At 37.5% G+C, this 20000-nt stretch overlaps 1 protein-coding gene across 2 annotated transcripts in view; it reads left to right on the forward strand.

Moving 5' to 3' along the window:
* TRIP11 (thyroid hormone receptor interactor 11) overlaps positions 1-20000 on the forward strand; it is a 67910-nt gene that overhangs the window by 40181 nt on the left and 7729 nt on the right. For both annotated transcript variants that reach the window (XM_080808262.1, XM_080808263.1), the window contains exons 14-18: positions 60-223; positions 1370-1473; positions 6091-6190; positions 18532-18613; positions 19446-19560. In XM_080808262.1, coding sequence (XP_080664388.1) covers positions 60-223; positions 1370-1473; positions 6091-6190; positions 18532-18613; positions 19446-19560 — 565 coding nt within the window. The remainder of the gene's footprint in view (positions 1-59; positions 224-1369; positions 1474-6090; positions 6191-18531; positions 18614-19445; positions 19561-20000) is intronic.

Consider the following 20000-nt stretch of genomic DNA (forward strand, 5'->3'; position numbering starts at 1 on the left):
GATGGCTTAACTGACTGAGTCATCTAGGCACCCCTGACTTTTATTCTTTTTGTTGGAAGCCATCAGGCCAGTTTGCAGGTGGAGTCACTGCAGGAGCAATTGAATGTGGTCTCCAAGCAAAGGGATGAAACCACACTGCAGCTTTCTGTCTCTCGGGAACAAGTAAAGCAGTACGCTCTGTCACTCTCCAACCTCCAGATGGTACTGGAGCATTTCCAGCAGGGTGAGTTGTGCAGTCGGCCTTCCAGGGAAGAAAAATTATTGTGTTCTTGGGAATTCTGGCTTATTTGAGTGCTGTTTTGAAATAGGCACAGGGAAATCTTTGAAAGGTTACCCCACTTGTAGGAGGAAAAGATAAATTGCCCTCAAAAAGTTAACATAGACTCCTTTTACAGTTAAGACTAGAGAATGCGACATAGGAATTATTAAAGATATGTTTTAGTGTCATATTATGACCAATGAAGGTGAGAATTGGGGAAGAATAAGGATCACATAGGAAGGATGGTCACGTGATAAAGAGGGGACCATGTAGAAGCAATACTTAAGTTTTGAGATATAGGTCAAAGGTTGACTCTACTTCAGAGAGTTAATCATCAGTAATTACTGTCCTTTGAAATATTGACTGACTTGTTCTTAGCTGTTCGTATACCTTGAGGTAACTACATTTCTAGTCCCGGTGGAAAATATTTCTCTGGAGATGTAGTACTAATGACCAGAGAGCAATATTCCTCTGATAACCAAGTATGCTTTTTCACATCTAACTCCCACCCTCATATTTACTTCCTTTAGATCATTCATTTCACCCATCTGTTTATAATGATTGGCGGTGAATTTACTGCTGGTAGGGGCAGGTGATGGGGGATATGAGGGACATGAAGTAACAGGGGTTACAGTTTTGTGTGTGGTTTTTTTTTTTTTTTTTTAGGGGTTACAGTTTTGTGCTGAAGCAAAACTTTGAATTTGTATGTATGTTGATCTTCAGGCTTACTTATGGTTGAAATCTTGAATTTTAAGATAAGAATTCTCAAGGTGCATTGTACCTAATACTTTCTAGAATGGACAGGTGTACAAAGTAGTATGGCCGTAGGGAAGGCTTTACCGAAGAGGAGATACTTGAGTGGAGTTCTGAAGGGAGGGAAGAGTTTGCATGATGAACAAAGTGGAGAAGGGTTTAGGCAGAGGAAACCAATCTCTTTAATCCCAGCTCACATGATCTAAGGCAGAGGAAACTAATCTCTTTAATTCCTGCTCACATGATCGCATGATTTTCTTGCTGAGAGATTTGAATTGTTAAAATTTCAAGAGGTATAAAATTCTAATTTTATCACAAAATTGCAGAATACTAATGTAATTTTATTATTCTCTTTAGAGGAAAAAGCTATGTATTCTGCTGAACTAGAAAAGCACAAACAGCTTGTAGCTGAATGGAAGAAGAAGGCAGAAAATCTGGAAGGAAAACTAATGTCGTTACAGGTTGGTCAAAATAATTTTCTCTTGTAAATCTTATTATTCATGAACAGTTACTTGTTGAATCTGTATCTTGAAATAATTTCCTAAACAATTTTAGTAAATACTGTTTGGTTACTTGTTATCCTATGCTGTGATCCACTGGTGAACAAGATTTCAGGACTTTCCCCATGTGGCTTATAGTTTAAACACAACAAATATGAGATGATGGGAAATTTTAATTCTTTGGCACAGATGGGTGTTTTTCTCTTTTCAGCAAGATATATCTCGGGTACTCTATTTCACATGGATTTGAATAATGTATATAATCCTTTAGATCTTTTTCTTTTGTGGTATAATCCTTTAAATACCATAGTCCTTTAAAGTATCTTTCTTTGGGTGTTCCCTGGGTGGCTCAGTCGGTTAAGTGGCTGCCTTCAGCTTAGATCACAATCCCAGAGACCTGGGATTGAGCCCTACATCTTCCTCTGCCTACTCTGCCTGCCCTGCCTGCTGCTCCTCCTCCTTGTGCTCTCTCTCTTTGGCAAATAAATAAATAAAATCTTTAAAAAAAAAACAAACAACCAAAACTTTGTTATAGTTCATATGTAGAAGAATTTTATAAAATCTAAATATATATTTTACAATATATACAAATATATGTTATATATAAAATATAAGATATATATTTATATAATATATAGTAATATAAAATGTAAAATTTAGAAAACATAAATATATAAAATATAAATAAAATGAATCCCCATGAAGAGATATGACATAAAATAACTTGCTTTTAGAATTAGGATGAACTTTTCTAAGTTATAAGTAAACTTTGTTGATACCTGATGGAAATTAATAAAATTTGTTTACCTGTCATTAGTTGTGAATATGCTCTTCAGCCATGTTAATATTCCTAATAAAAGAAGACATATTTCCTTTAAAGTTTTGAAATTTTTATTAAATATTGAATAGCTGCAAAACAGTATTTAGATAATACATATAAAATAATAGCAGTCCAGCAGCTACCTTTGTACTTGCCCACCCAGTATAAGAAGAATGTCATCCTTAGAAGTCCTGACGTGCCCTCCATATCTCATCCCCTTCTTGTTTTTTAAGATTTTATTTATCAGAGAGAGAGAGAGAGAGTGCCCATAAGCGGGGCGGAGGGGCAGAGGGAGAAGCAAACTTCCCACTGAGCATGGAGCCCAATGTGAGGCTCAATCCCAAGACCTGGAAATTATGACCTGAGCTGAAGGCAGATGCTTAACCAACTGAGCCACCCAGGTGCCCTCTCATCCCCTTCTTATCATTTCATAGAGAACGAGTCTAGAATGTTATATTTATCACCCCTTGTTTTTCTTTTTTCTTTTTTTTTTTTGTTTTAATAAACATATAATGTATTTTTATCCCCAGGGTATCACCCCTTATTTTTCTTTACGGTTTTATCGCATGTATTTGAATCTCCAAAAGATACATTGTATGGTTTTACATAATTTTGAACTCTGTGTAAATGGAATTTTGAAATTAATGTAAATTTAATAATTCTCCTGAAACTTGCTTTTTTTTTTTTTCACCTGGTATTATATTCATGAGTTTTAACTGTGTTACTGTGTGCTGTTATATGTGCATGGCTTATTACTTTCATCACTGTATTTATTGCATGAATGTATAATTTATTTACCTATTTTACTGATAGAAGACCTTGCCATTGTTTGCTATACAAACAATGTGGTTCTGAACTCCCTTGTTTACATCTCCTGGTGCACATGTTCTGAAGTTTCTTCCAGGCGTGTATCTTAATCGGAATTGCTGAGTCCTGAGATATATATGGGCAATTTCAACTTTATTCAGTGATAGCAAGTTGTTTTATGGCAGTAGTGCTAGTGTCCTCCTACCAGTGGTGCATGAGAGTTCTTGGTCTGCGTCCTTGGCAATACTTGGCCTTAGTAGAATTTTTAAGGTTTTTGCCACTGTAGTGGGAAGGGCTATCATCTTATGGTTTTAATTTGCATTTGTCTGACTGCTAACAAGATTAAGCATCTTTTAACATGTTTATTGACCATTTATGCTTACTTTCTGGTCAGCTCATTAATGTATTTAAAAAGATACTTTATCTAACACTTTTAGTTGTTTCCAGTAGGTCTAGAGTATGTCGTCTGCCATACTGTTAGAAGTCCAGATCTTCTTTTTAAACTAGCTTTATTTTTAATTTAAAATATAGCCTATACTTAGAAAACAAAACCAAAAGAAACTAAGAGGGAAGTAGTAAAAATAAAAGCTGGAATTGGTGAAATAAAACCCAAACAAATGGTAGAAAGAATAATGAAGTCTAAATGTTAATTTTAGAAAAAAATCTTAGTGTAGTTTTGAGATTTAATAATTTCTTAAATAGAAATACTGTGAAGGGGGTGTCTGGGTGACTCAGTCATTGGGCGTCTGCCTTTGGCTCCAGTCATGATCCCAGGGTTCTGGGATCAAGCCCCGCATCGGGCTCCCTGATCGGCAGGAGGCCTGCTTCTCCCTCTCCCACTCCCCCTGCTTGTGTTCACTCTCTCACTGTCTCCCTCTCTGTCTGTCAAATAAATAAATAAAATCTTAAAAAAAAAAATACTGTGAGTTTTAAAAAAAATTATTTGAAGATTTATTTAAATTTCCTTTATACTAAATTTAGTTTTCTGGATTTTGAATATTAAAAGTTTTATTTAAAATTTTTTGTTTCAGTCCCTTTGTGTATCAGTTAGGGTTCAACCTGAGAAGCAAAACCAGTAGGGAGGGGGTGTTGTGTGTACACACACACATACACACACACACACATTGATACATCTATGAGATTTATTATAAGGAATTGGCAATGTGATGATGGGAGTTGGTAGTCAAAATCCGAAGATCCTGGGGCGCCTGGGTGGCTCAGTGGGTTAAAGCCTCTGCCTTCGGCTCAGGTCATGATCCCAGGGTCCTGGGATCGAGCCCCGCATCGGGCTCTCTGCTCCGTGGAGAGCCTGCTTTCTCTTCTCTCTCTGCCTGCCTCTCTGCCTACTTGTGATCTCTGTCTATCAAATAAATAAATAAAATCTTAAAAAAAAAAAATCCAGAGATCCCATCACAGGCATGGGCCAGAGTGGTTCTCCACAGATGGTCAGGAAAGAAAATCAGAAGCAGGATATACGACTCTGTGGGTGGAGCTGAAGTTGCAGTCGGCAGGAATTTTTTCTTTTTCTGGGGAAGGCTCATCCTTGCTTTCCAGGACTTTCAACTAGCTCAGCCCCAACCCTGATTATTCATGCCTTCCTTAAATTCAGCTGATTAGGTGCTTTGATTACATTTGCAAAGTACCTTCACAGCAACATGTAGATAGTGGTTGATAAAGTAACTCTGGACTGTAGCCTAAGATGACACATCAAAAAAACTGTCACTTTGTTTCAGGATGGTAAAATTTGACCTAAAATTTACATGGGTGAATACACGAAAATAGCCAAGAAGATGGAAAGAACAACAGTGAGGAGTGTCTTCCTACTGAAGATCAAAAGAGAGCCATTAATCAACAGCGTATTGACTAGATTAGTCAAACAGAAGGAGAATCCAGAAACAGAGTGTAAGATGTATTTGAGAATTTAAAACCAAATCCTAAACTAATTTCAGTTTAATGAAAAAAGGTTAGATTATCTAATAAATGATGTTGCACAGCTGGCTGGCTGTGTGGGAGAAAATAAGACTGGATCCCTTACACCATATGCAACAATAAATTCCAATTGTATTAAAGTTCAGATTCTCACCTGAGAGTGTTGCTATAGAAATGGGGCTATTTTTGCTCATTACAGTGACTGGATATAGTGGGCAGGGGCCAGGAATGCCAAAATCACACCCATTGAGAAACACTGTTGGAAAGATTTAAATGTTAAAAACAAAACAAAAAACCTTGCCAGAAAATCTGGAAGAGTGCATTTAGAGTCTGGGGGCAGAGAGGAGCCTACCCAAGACTAAAACTCAAGAAACTGTGAAAACAGAGGGAGGACATGTTTGTATACAATTTAAATACTTTTACATGGCAGTAGGTATCATGCAGTCAGTAGACAAATGGCAGATCTGGCAAATAATACTTCTAGCACTGATGGCAAAGGGTTCACGTCTACTCTACAAGGTATGCTCAGAAACAGACAAGAGAAAGTTCACTAGAAAGACAAGGTAGGCAAAGAAATTTTCACAGAAAAGCAGCTCTAGCTGTCCTGTAAACATGGGAAGAATACTCAAATTCATTAGTAGTGAAGGAAATAAAAATCAAGTTGTAATGAAATGTCATTTTATACCATCAGAGTTGCAAAAATTAAAAAGACCATTTGTTGTATTTCTTGACCTTTTGTATCTGCTTTTTGTAGTGTTTATGCTCTTATTATTGTCCTTTTTAAAAAACTTTTGTCACCATATCTTAAGTAGCATCCTCTTTTTTATTTAGTTCTGAGGAAAACAGTATTGTGCTGTGAAGTATGGGCTCTGTCTTGGATACTTACCCTGTGAACTTGCCCGAGGTCACAGAAGCACAGCTTCATCAGCTGAATAGAGGAGGGTGGACTGACTTTGGCTTCCAGCTATGTAGTTTGTGAGATGGTTTTTGTATGCACTTTTTAACGGACTTTTCTTCTTCAGGAGCGTTTTGATGAAGCAAATGCTGCATTGGATTCAGCATCAAGACTTACAGAACAGTTAGATTTAAAAGAAGAAAAAATTGAAGAACTTAAAAAACAAAGTAGGTGTTTCTTTCTTACCATTTTTTTCCATATAACACCCGTGTTAAATTAGATGTAGTCTTCCCCCTTGCGTCCATGCGGTTGAGTGAGACCAACTTCCACTGGGTGTGACTTCCATTTCTTTGTCCCATGACCAGCTTGCTTCGATTTTAATACAGTCCTGGTGAAACCAGAGTCGAAAGTTGGCCCTGTCCATTTAGTTTTCCTGTATATGGAAGCAAGCTGGTGGTGTAGGTTGTCACTCTGTTGACCGTCACTGGGAAGCGATTTTACTGACCCAACTTTTCATGGTTAGGACTTCTCTCTGATCATTCTGTGTTCATCCATGGGATGTATTACGACAATATTCTCAAGAAAAAGAATAACTTCTTATGGAATGAATGTCTGAGTATAACTAGCTTTTTATGATTATAGATGGTGCTTTATATCTAGGCACTCACTATGTAATTGCGTGGTGCTTGTTAGATACAAGCCTTGCCACTTTCCTAAGGTGAGTGCTATGCTTAGCATTATGCGTTGGGTCTCAAGTAATAAGGTGATTCATAATAAGTAATCATAAGTAATCAGGTGATTCTTAATACTTTGTTGAATCTAACAGCTAAGATTGCATGTCTCTGTTTAATCTCTGATTTAAGGGTCTGTGGAAGTTGAGCTCTTCTAGAGCTGCATTCAGTAGGTAATGATTTAAGGTGATCATTGAATCATGATACCTTTGGGTATCTGGGTTGGGCACAGGCAGTAATTAAGGAATTAAGAAGTGCCACTTAAGGGACGCCCGGGTGGGTCAGTTGGTTAAGCAGCTCCCTTCGGCTCAGGTCATGATCCCGGTGTGCTGGGATCGAGTCCCACATTGGGCTCCTTGCTCAGCGGGGAGCCTGCTTCTCCCTCTGCCTCTGCCTGCCTCTCTGTCTGCCTGTGCTCACTCTCTCTGATAAATAAATAAAATCTTAAAAAAAAAAATGCCACTTAACATAAAATAGAAATTAGAAATAGGCAAAATTAGGAGGTGGCACAGCAGAGATGCTGTCAGATGACAGAAACAGTGACTTGGACACTAGGAAGGCAAACAAGCAGGATTCACTGAAGCCTGGGTACCAGCAGATAAGCCAGAGGAAGTCGTCCTACCTCTAACAGCAGATAGCAGATGAGAGATTTTAGGACTACGAAAAACAGTAAGCTTCGTCATGTGAGGTAGGTATCCTCAAGATAGCTTGATTCTGAGCAGATTACTGCTCTTACTTTGTCAGGCTTGGCCAGCCTTGGAACTCTAAATCTCGTACAGGGCCAGAAATGGGCAGCAAGGAAACAATTACATACTGAATATCGTGGGCGTTTTATGTAACATATACTGCATTGTATTTAGTCTTCTCTTATTTACTCTTTACAAGCATTTCTAGAGTAGGTGATAAGAGTTTGATTTTATAAGTCAATGAAACTGAGATTTGAGCTCTGATCTTCTTACCCTTGACCAAAGCTCATGATGTTTCCATGTTACTTTTTTTTTTTTTTAAAGATTTTATTTATTTATTTGTCAGAGAGAGAGAGGGAGAGTGAGCAAGCACAGGCAGAGGCAGAGGGAGAAGCAGGCTCCCTGCCAAGCAAGGAGCCCCATGTGGGACTCGATCCCAGGACGCTGGGATCATGACCTGAGCCGAAGGCAGCTGCTTAACCAACTGACCCACCCAGGCGTCCCTCCATGTTACTTTATTTCATCCTGTCAGAAGAATGGTTATTTATAGTGTGACTTGTATTTTGTTTTGTGTATCTCCATCTCCTTTAAAGATAGGGCAGCATCATTTATATTGTGCCCTTAATGTTGATATGGTTGCTCTTATGGGGAGGCCGTATTTATTGGGAAAATGCCAGAGCATTACACTATAGCGTTATCTGCAGACACATGGCCAGCCCAGAGAAGATGCACTGGTTACCCAAGAAGTAGCGAGAGAATTGACAGCTTAGGGTAGTGCTGCACTAATGGAGGTGAACAGGCGTATTGTGAGCCAACTCATTGGTCCTGTGACACCCCAATGCATTGTGGCATGCCTCTGTATAATGTTTAAGGCCACATCCTTTTTTAGGTATCTACCTGAGTCATTTCCGGTAGATGATGCTAAGATAAAAAAATGCCATGACTTACTGTAGTTGGTAAATATTTTCAGACTCCCGACACTCCTTAGGACTTGTTCAGGCACTCATTTAAACCCCCAGTAGTAGACTGTTTCAAAGTTAGATTGTATCTGACAAGGCTTAGGTGGCTTAGATCCCTATTGATATAAAAAATGACAGTTGCCATTCAGTGTAAGTGTATGGAAACTTTGGATTCATTACGTGGGGTGTATATTAGCTACAGGGAGCTCTGATTATGCTTACACAACTGGTGTTTGAGAGGACAGGCAAGAGGCCAGTGTTTCACAGACAGGAAGGGGAGTGAGGAGATCATTCTGTTGTGTCTTTAAGTCATTCTTGCCATTTACATTCTTGTCTCTTCTTTACGATGTTTTCTTTTATTACCTCAGTGCTTAATATTGCTTTTATATCTATAAACACAAATGTGATTTTATTTTCCCAAAGCTGCACTCTTGATTTGATAATATAAATAAACCTTGATTGGCTTGGTTGTTTCAAAAGAATTACTGTATATTTTCTTTCATAGATCATTAAGTACTTTAAATGCTGATTGATGTTGTAACACTGTACTTTATTTTTAACACGAAACTTGGCCAGACAGCAAAAATATTTGCCAGGAGAAACAGTTTTGAAAAAGACAGATTGGCTTTTGTTGCAAGAAAGTACCTAGAGACTTAAATTGTAGAAGCAAAGTATTGTTTTATTTCTAAGCATCTGGAGACTGATGATTAGTTGATACGCAGTTTCAACATTTAAACAATATTGGGAAGCTTACTTTAAAAGTGGTATTTTATTCAAAATACTTGTTATGCTCTTGCTACTGGAGATGAGATGATTCATTGTGGTCAAACATATGAAAAGGGAGCCATTACATACAACACCAACATTAAAACAGTAGATCGTTGATATATTTTGGTATTCTTAGAGTACACAATCGTGTATGTACTTGGAACTGTAGTTCTAGGTTCAGGTATTTACAGGCCTTGTATGAAAAACATGAAGATACTTTATCAGGCATTAAGTAATTAATGAGAACCGACTAGTTGGCCTCACACTAGATGCTGTGTGAGTCCCTCGCGAGTAACACGTGGCATAGGTCCCGCATAGGTTCACAGTGTAAGACAGTGGCTCGCAGCAGTGGTCATGAGACATGCATATTTACCTCTCTAAAAATCTTGAGTGTCAGGGGCATGCCATTGAAGAAAGGAACTTGAGAAGAACTTCTACTAGTAGAAGATTTCACCCCTAAAATGTAAGAACTTCTGTCTCCCTTCCCCTCATAACCTCATTTTCCCATAAAATAACAATGAAAGGTAACCCTAAGATCCTGTAGGTGCTATATTTTAGTAATGTGTCTGGTAGAAGAAATATTGCTTTCCTTCCTTCTAGAAATTACTCTTGCATCATTTTACCTGAAAGCGTTTTTGTTCAATATGGTTCCAAAGACTCACTTCACACACCATCCTGTATTACTGGTTTTTCAAACTTAAGATGCTAGTCCTCTGTGAAGCAGGTAGGAGGACAGAATCTTTCTTTCACTATTTTGAATTGATCAGAGTTCAGAATTTCCATGGAATTGTCATACATGGAAAAATACACACCTGTGGAATCCTAGAGTACTGCCGAACCATTTAAAGATGGATCATCATGCTATATTTATGGCCAGATTTGACATTTTACTTCTTTGACTTCTTGTTCCCTACCATCATCTTTGAGATGAATTCCTGCTTAAATGAAAATGATTAGATAAAATTGAAATGGCACAAAATAGTTCTGGTTTTGATTTTGTGATACACAAAAATATGTTTGCATAAACAACACAAATTTAGATTCTAGCATTGGGAGTATCTTTTGGTATGTCTGCCAGTATAGAGCTACACCTTGAAGGGTCTCATAACTGATTTTTGTTTTGTTTTGTTTATGTTGTTAGTTTTTTAAGACTATCTTTTAGAGCAGTTTTAGGTTTGTAACAAAGTTGAGAGGGAGGTACAGACATTTCCCATATAACTCCTTCTTCCTGTTTTTAACATCACTTACCAGAATGGTGCTTTTTTTTTTTTTTTTTTTTTTTTTTAAACAAAGGCTGAACCCACTGTGATATATCATCTCTCCCGAAGTCCACGGTTTACCTTAGGGTTTACTCTTGGTGTTATATATTTTGTGGGTTTGGGCAAATGTATAAGTAACTACAACATTATTTTAGTATCATGCAGAGTTTTTTTTTTTTTAAGATTTTATTTTTATATGAAAGAGAGAGTGTGAGTGAGAGAGAGAGCATGAGGAGGGTGAGCGGGAGAAGCAGACTCCCCTGCTGAGCAGGGAGCCTGACGCCGGGCTCGATCTCAGGACTTCAGGATCATGACCTGAGCCAAAGGCAGACACTTAACTGACTGAACCACTCAGGTGCCCCTCATGTAGAGTGTTTTTACTGCCCTAAAAATCCTGTGTTCCTTCTGTTCGTTTCCCCACCCACCTCCACCCTCACTCACCTCTGGAAACTACTGATCTTTTCACTGTCTCCATAGTTTGCCTTTTCCAGAACATCATAGAGTTGGAATCAGACAGTATGGAGTTTTTCCAGAGTAGTTTCTCTCCCTTCATAATACGCATTTAAGGTTCCACTGTGTCTTTTCATGGTTTGTTAGCTCAGTTCTTTGTAGTGCTGAGTAACATTCCCCTCTCTGGATGGACCACAGTTCATCCATTCATCTGCTGAAGGACTTCTTGTTGGCATCCAAGTTTTGGCAGTTACGAGGAAAGCTCCTGTAAACATCTGTGTGCAGGTTTATGTGTGGACATAAGTTTTCAACTCCTTGGTGTCAATACCAAAGAGTGCAATTACTGGAACATACGGTAGTTTTTCAAGAAAGTGCCCACCTGTCTTCGAGAGTGGCTGTCCCATTTTGTATTTCCACCGATGATGCAGGAGCGTCACCGACGCTCACCCCCACCAGCATTTGCTGGTGACAGAGCTCCAGTGCGGCATTCTCTTAGGTGTGTAGTGATAGCTTGTTTTAATTTGCATTTCCCTGATGACATATCATGCGGAACATCTTTTCATATTCTTATTTGCCATCTGTGTATCTTTTTTAGTGAGGTTAAGGTTTTTGGCCCATTTTTTAAAAAATTTTTAAAGACATTTTGGTGACTACTTTTTAAAAAGTCTATAAGTTGAGAATGGAAAATTTCCTTACAGTGTTTTGTTTTGTTTTGTTGATGAAAATCTGGAAGAATGTATAAAAATAAGCCCCAGTAAACCTGGTATAATATGAAGCATAAAAATATGTTTTAAAACTACAAATAAAAAAAAGGTTTAAACTGTTTTTCATGGAACTACCTTTATGGTTGCTAGATGGTGGAGTTTTTATTTTAAATAAAGACATTCCGTTTTCCAGGACATGATTTATACAAGAAAACATATAATGTCCTGTTGAACATAAGCCAAATACATTCCCAGACGCTTTGTTACCCAAACCTTTTGAGGGATTTCTTTATAGATGTTTTTGGCAGAAGTGGTGATTTTAGAGGAAACATATAAGAAATACCAGATGCAGTTTTCTGAATTGCCATAAATGGTTAAAAAATTATTTGTGATGATATAAACATCTGGGTATAGTAGACAATGCCAGGACTTTAGTTAAGAAAAAAGTTTGTATCAATTAGGTGAATAACAGCCCTTTTAAACATAATGGTTATATTTAAATGTGCGTTCTATTAATTCTTCTAAATACAAAGGAAAAAAGTTATGTAGAGATGTTTCGAGTTAATATGTTTTGTGTATTTTCCCTCATATGGACAGAGTAATTCAAAACATAAATCATTTATTCTTTTTGTCTTGTGTTCTGTTCTTCCCAGATACTCTCCCTTCCTAGAGAAAAATCATTTTTTCATTTAGTTATCAAAAATGCATTGTTTCCTGCTATGTATGCAACACTGAAGTAGGCACTGAAGATACAGAGATAGGGGACTGGTACTTCCAGGAGGTTTAGAGTCCAACTAGAAGGGGAAGATTACATGTAATCACATACGTACAACCAGTTGTTTCAAAAGGAAGGAACCATTCATTCTCCTTGGTTATGGGGATATGGAAGGGTAAGAAGGCTAGTGAATGGTATACTTGACCTCACTTGAGCTATGAATTAGGTGGAGATTTGGGGAAGAGTATTCTAGATTGAGGGAGGAATTCATATGAATCTATAAAGCTTAATCTGAAACTGGCTGAAGATCTGGTGGACTGGTCATGACCAAAGGAGAGGCGGTCATGGAAGTGAGTTATTATGTGGAGAAAAGAAACTATAAGGATGGATCGCAAACACAAATTATTAAACCAGGGCCGAGGAAATAATACAAAAGAACAAATAGGACCAAGTAGAGAGAGTGGTGAATTGGACATTTTCTTAGGGAGGCAGTAAATTCTCGGTTCTACCCGACTGTTGCAATGCGGACCTGTGGGCCCAATGTTGCCAAATCTCCAGATCTTTCAAGAGACACTGGAAATGTAGACTTTTATGTGAAATATTCCAATTTTTTAATGTGATACCAAATTTAAAACACCCTGTGTGGGCTGAAAAAACATTTCTTTGGGCCATAGTCAGCCTGTGCTATTTGCAACAGGGAGCTTTCAGAAATGAGTTGAGGTTCACCCATAAGCCTAGAGAGCCTTTTGTCATTATTTTCTACAGGGATGATGATATTCAGTAAGTGTCAGAATTATTATAATGGCTTTACTTTTCTCTGACAAAAATTCCAGCCCTTTCTTTTGGGATATGGCTGTTCTGTGTGAACCTTTTAAAATTAAATATATAATTTGATTCACAGTATTCAGTCTTCTAAAAAACTTTTGTTTCAGTATGGAAAAGCGCAGTACAGATTATCTGAATTCATACTAAAGGATCGAGGGAGGCGGGTAGAGAGGGAAAATAAATTTGATCTAGTTACATTAAAGATATTTGTATAAGACCTGTTGTAAATGCCCCTAGTCTCTCTAATTTTATATTGTACAAATAACCCAAGAGACCTCAGTGTTGCTATTTTCTTTTTTAAGATTTTGTTTATTTATTTGACAGAGAGATCACAAGTAGGCAGAGAGGCAGGCAGAGAGAGAGAGAGAGGAGGAAGCAGGCTTCCCCTCCGAGCAGAGAGCCTGATGCGGGGCTCAATCCCAGGACCCTGGGACCATGACCTGAGCCAAGGCAGAGGCTTTAACCCATTGAGCCACCCAGGCGCCCCAATGTTGCTTTTTTCATGGAGTCACAGATCTGACCTAGTGAAGTTCAAATTAATGAGTTTATATTATATTAATAAAATCTTCTCACGTGATGTCATTGCTAGGAAGTGGAATTTCAAAAATTACTTTCGTTCACCAATTAATAAATACAGTTATGGAATGAGAAAGCATTCACCATGTACTCTAGACCTTAAAATTCTATGATATGGTTGAAAAGAATTGAGTTAAAAGACAAAGCAGTTGCTAGTATGTCTTAACTTCAAATGTTAAATATAAGATGCCTTTAAAGAGTATTATTTGGGGGCACCTGGGTGGCTTAGTGGGTTGGGCCTCTGCCTTCGGCTCGGGTCGTGGTCTCGGGGTCCTGGGATCGAGCCCTGCATCGGGCTCTCTGCTCGGCGGGGTGCCTGCTTCTCCCTCTTCCTCTCTGCCTATTTGTGCTTTCTTTCTCTGTCAAATAAATAAGTGGAATCTTAAAAAAAAAAAAAAATTATTTGGTGTTTATAAAGAAGTTGATCTTGTACAAGTTGAAATTCTGTGACAAAAAGATCATCTAATTTCTAACCTTTGTTTTGATTATATTTAATTATATGAAGAGGCTAAGTTTCTTTATATAAGATTTAATGTATTAAGATTCACGTTTATTTTTTAGGTAGCTAGTACAGATAAGACACTAGACCCAGTTAATTTACCAACATATCTGTAAATGAAATCATCTTTGTAACATTTTTTTCTTCCTTCTCTTAGCTTCTTGGTTCATAAAGAGGACAAGACAAAATGGAGGCAGAATTATCAGTGTTAATATTAACTCAAGTGATAGCATAGTTGTATTGGTCAGGGGTAGGTTAAAAAGTGAATTCTTTAGTTATTTTAGGAAATCAGATGAGTGAGTACTAATGCTTAATATAGCACTTCACTGTTTAGAAAAGTCGCATTTAATCAGTAGATTCAAAATCCTTGGAGATTAAGCATGCATATTTTACAAAATAGGCAACAGCATCTGGCCCTGGTGAGAGGACCGTGATTCATATGCAGGTCTTCTGACCCTCAAGTCCTGTTCCAATCACCTTTCTTTTCTCTGTCAGATGACTGTTAAATAAATCTGACTTGAGTCTTGTCCAAGGGAGCTAAGTCATGCAATAGCCAGATGACTTTGTAAGGAGTGTGACTTAATTTTACGATGTGCTCTAAAGACAGTATTATAGTGCAGTGTTACTAATCACAAATAAAATGTAAAGTTATGATGGACTTATTTGTTATAGTCAGTATGTTTCATGTTCAGTTTTGATTTTAAATCACGTGGTGAGGACCACGGTGTCCTCTCGAGGCATTATGGAGAAGAGGCTGTCATACGGCAGGCTTTAGGATGGCGTATATTTAGGGTAACCCTTCCCCTAAAATAGACTAAATCTCAGTTGCTTTATTGTTCAACTTTAAAGCGTATCCCCCTGCCTTTTATTTTCTTTTTTTAACTTCCAGAGAATTATTTTGGCATGTTAGATTATTTCACAGGGATATTATATTTGGCTAAAAACCCATTTCTGAATAACCGTTATTTTGTCTGCCCATATAAATACAGTTCTGATTTCAAATTGTGGTTTGAATTAGTGTTCGGTTTTTGTGGAGAAATATTTAGAATCTCTGATGGGAGGAAAATCAGGGTGCCTAGAGAAAAAGAGAAGTCCGTAGGGACCTTTGAAGTCAGTATTTGACTTTCTTTTCTAAGCCTTTCCTATTTAGTACCATTCTTCCAAGCCTTCCCTCCAAATTCTGAGGGTTTTTTTGTAGACTTTAATATCAGAATATGTTTAAACTACTACTTGAATTTGAAACAGCCCTCTGCATGCCTGCAGGGATATGCAGAGTTATCAGTTTTCTATCACATTTGTTTAGGACTAACTTGTATTCTGATGAGTTTTAAGAAATTTTTACCCTATTATTTTGGCCATTAGGATGTTTTGATCTTACCTTTCAGAACAGAGATTTTAATCAAAATTATACTGATACTAATGAATTTCATCAAGAAAATATCTTTGACTTGAACTTTATTTTATTTTAAGATTTCATTTGTTTATTTGACAGAGAGAGAACTCAGGCAGGGGGAGCGGGAGAGGGAGAGGCAGGCTCCTTGCTGAGCAGGGAGCCCGATGCAGGGCTTGGGAGCTTAGGGTTGCGCCCTGAACCAAAGGCAGATGCTTAACCGACTGAGTCATCCAGGTGCCCCGAACTTGGTTTTTGTTAAAGATTTATTTATTTATTTTGTGAGAGAGAGAAGAGGGGGCTGAGGGGGGAATGGCGGGGGTGGGGGCAGAGCGAGAGAATCTCAAGCAGACCCCCTGCTGAGGGCAGAGCCTGATGCTGGACTCTGTCCCACCATCCCAGGATCATGACCTGAGCCAAAATCAAGAGTCAGATGCTTAACTGACTGAGTGACCCAGGTGCCCCTTGATTTGAACTTTATTAAGATAGATTTCTTGATCTGTTTTTATAGAACAAAATTAAGTTTTTCCAGATTATTTTATTAAAATTTTAATCAGAGCAAAATCAACTCTTTCCTCTGTCAATTTTACTCTGAAGATGTCTATCATTCAGTTTTATCTTTCTTTTTTAAATAAGAGACAGTATATTATAGTGGTTACATTCTGGTTATGCTCCAAAGCAGTGCTATCCAACAAAAATATAATGCAAGCCACATGTTTAGTAGCCATGTTAAAGCAAGTGAAGTTAATCTTAGTCACATTTTATATAGCTCAGAATATTATTATTTTAATATATAATCAATATAAAAAATCATTAATTTGGGAAGAAAGTAGGTGGAGGTCTGAGAGAAAGGGAAAGTAGAGGTAAATTTGACCTCTGTTTCTCTGCTACCTTTCCATAGTGGAGGAGGATGAAACAGAAGACTCTGCCCGTCGTTACTCGGGCTCTTACTGTAGTCCATGAGTGGAATGGTTAATTGAGAACATTGACAAGAGATTAATTTACTTGCTGTTCTTCCTCGAATAATTGAGAATTCTACTTACATTCAGAATGTAGTAATAGAAAGGGCCCAGATAGCAGCACGTGTTCATAGTATATACATGCATGTTAAGAATCTAAAATGTCTTTTACTGACTCAGATTTTAATAGTAATCTTGTTCTCTCTCTCTCTCTCTCTCTTTTTAATGTCCAAGCTTAAATTCCTTACTGGAAAGACAGGAAAGGAAACGTTTGTAGTAGATTTTCCGAACACAAACCTTGCTTTTATAATATGGTTATGGCAACCATCTCTATTTTGGTAAAGTTAGCCTATAAATGAATTACATTATGCAATTTAGATTTTTGCAATTTAGAAGAACCACAAGCCATTGCAGACCGTTAAACTGGACGTTTAGTACTTGAACTGAATAGTAGGCATTGTGCAAGGGTGATTCAAAACATAAAGCAAGTGGACCTGGCTAATCTGTAGGGTTCAGAGAAAACTTTGAGGAAGTGACCTATGAACTTAGACGTGAAGGTGAATAGGAGTTAGTAAGTATCCTGATGGAAAAGAGCTTTTCAGGTAAAAGAAAAAACATATGCAGAAGTCTTGTAGTAGGAATTGAGAGTCCAGAAATAAACCATACATGTCTGATCAGTTGGTTTTCAACAAAGGTGCCAAAAGAAGAGTTTTTTCAAAACGTGGTGCTGCAACAGCTGGGTGTCTACATGCACAAGAACACATTGATCCCTTACCTAATACCGTGTGTGTAAATTAACTAAAAATGGATCATAGACCTGCATTTTAGAGTTACATTTATAAAAAATCTTAGAAGAATACACAGGAATAGATCTTTGTGATGTTGAATGTGACTCTGAAAGCACAGGTAACAAAAGAAAAAAGTTGAACTTCATCAAAAATTAAAAACTTGTACTTCAAAGGATAACATCATGAAAGCAAAATGACAACTCATGGAATGGGAGAAAATATTTATGAGTCCTGTATCTGACAAGGGGACTTGTATCCAGCTACCACGAGTAAAATGCAGCATAATTCAAAGTCTATTTTGTGGAAAGAGGTCAGAGTCTAGCGTTTGGATTGGAGTGTTTCTTGATTTGAAAAGTAGAGCTCTGCCACAGAGCAATCTCTTCTCTTCTTTCAGAACCAAACTTGTAATGTAGCTTGGATAAGCATCTACTTCAGCTTAAATTATCCATTTCTGAGGTGACAGGTACCAAAACTCCATGGGTCTGGCTGAGAGTTCCTTTGTCTGGGAATAGTTGGCCCCGTGGCATGGTCGGATTTATGAACAGGGTATCTCCTGTTGTAATTCTAGACTGTGCCTGTAATACTGCTTGGATTCCAGCTGTTCCACCAAGATTTCACAGATTCTGCTTCTTCTTTAAATAAGAATTATAAAATGAAGTAGTCCAACATTCTTCTGAGTTAATCATAAAAGTTATAGTTATCTTGATGAGTGTGTTAGACCAGTGATCTGAATTGGGTTTTACAACCTGTATACCTCAGAATACTCTGTCCTCTGAGCTGCATCCGGAGCCATGCTCTTAGTTATATTAAATACTCTTCTTTGCTCACCAAAAACCAGAGTCCAGCCAGGAAAATGGAAACAGGAAAATCTAAAATTGTCCTTTCCATTTCTCCCCCATTAAAGAGAGACTCTGGAAATGTTTTATGCAAGGAAGCAGTGGTGAAAAATCTCTTTTTTGCTTTTAAGTTTCTGAAGAGAATGAAAACCCGTTTTTGGTGTTTAAATTTTCTTCTAAAGAATTGAATACTTTATTGGGGATAAGCTGTGTGAATAAAAGCGTACTCTGGCTGTTGGGTAATTTCTATACCAGAAAGCCCAGTTCCTAAACCAAAGAAGAGATGGAAGTCATTAAATATTACTAATTAGAATAAGTGTACATATTTGAAATTTGCAGTGAAGATGTTATAAATCTCATTGTATATTCATCCAGGCTGTTTTAATCAGTTAATGATTATCTTTATCACATGTTTTAAAACAGATGAACTCCGACAAGAAATGCTGGATGATGTACAAAAGAAATTGATGAACTTAGTAAACAGCACAGAAGGAAAAGTGGACAAGTATGCTCTTTTTAACTTTTATGTATTTTATGGAGACTACCTTTACGGGAATAACAGCCGCTACATGTAGATGTTTATATGCGATTAAGTTTTTAAAAGCCTTTTCTTGTATGGTGATGAGATGTAGCTCGTTTTCGGGAGGAGTCTGTAGAATAACTTCTCTTGATTTTTTTTTTCTCTTGATTTTTTAAATGGATTTATCCCAGCTCAAATTCTTTTTCTTAAAACCATACAGAAGAATTAAAACATCACCATGCTAGGAAGTACCTGAAATAAAAACTTTTATTCTTAGCAGTCTTTCTAGCTCCCTCTTGGTGTCCTTCAGTGAACGTACCTTGCTTCAGTGTATTAGGTCTGGAACCTGGGTGTATACGTAACATATTAATATTTTAAAGATTTAGATATTATTAGCAAATTTGTAATAAATGTGAGTGGGGAACTATGAGCATACTTGTGGTGAAGCACAAGTGCTGTCCTCACCATTCGAGGTGAGGAGGGAGACATCGGGAGTGTCTTAAGGCAGAAGCTGGACAGACACTGAGTGTCACTGAGCACTGTCTCAGGTGGTCGATTCGATGGGAGAAAATGAGTGGGTGATAACTGATGTTGTAAAAGGTACGCATTTTTAGATTGTTTGAAATGTCCTTGTTTAAAGTTATCAAGAGGTTTTCTTTTTAAGTATTCCAAAATATTTTGTTGTTTAGTGTTTTTTGGTAACTTTTTAAAGTATAATTAAATACCTATATGTTTATTGTTTATTGTGGTTTACACTAAATACGGGGATAACTGGGATAACTGTTGAGTTAGCCTGAGCTATTCTTTATTTTCACAGAGTCCTAATGAGAAACCTCTTCATTGGACATTTCCACACGCCCAAACATCAGCGCCATGAGGTGCTACGGTTAATGGGAAGCATCCTGGGTATCAAGAGGGAGGAAATGGAGCAGGTAACTAAACGATGGAAAGCCATCCTGAATGTGTTTATAACTTAACTGTGGCATCCCGTAAAATTGTCTCCTTTTACTCTGTATTATACAGCTTTTCCATTTTCTTAGTAATGTGGAAATGGACCAGTTCATACTGGTGAGGAATATGGTTATAGTGGCTGTGGATATGGATATGGATATGCAGCTTCATATAGTGAAGAGGTGGATTTGTTCAGCTTGTGCAATACTAGCTTTGTCGCTTAAAAGCCACCTCTCCTGTCAAAATGCTGACATTTGGAGACCTGACAGTCTTCAACTCTGATTTAGTGCTTGGGATGATACTTTATTGTATTTATAGCCTCTTTGAGTAGGAGATACTTACTAGGAATTGGGCTTGAAAAGCATAGTGTGCTACCACTGAGATCAAGTAAAAATAGTTCTTATTTTTTTCTTTTCTTGTA

The sequence above is a fragment of the Martes martes genome (genome assembly GCF_963455335.1).
Source record: "Martes martes genome assembly, chromosome: 7".
In the NCBI taxonomy this organism is placed as follows: Eukaryota; Metazoa; Chordata; class Mammalia; order Carnivora; family Mustelidae; genus Martes; species Martes martes.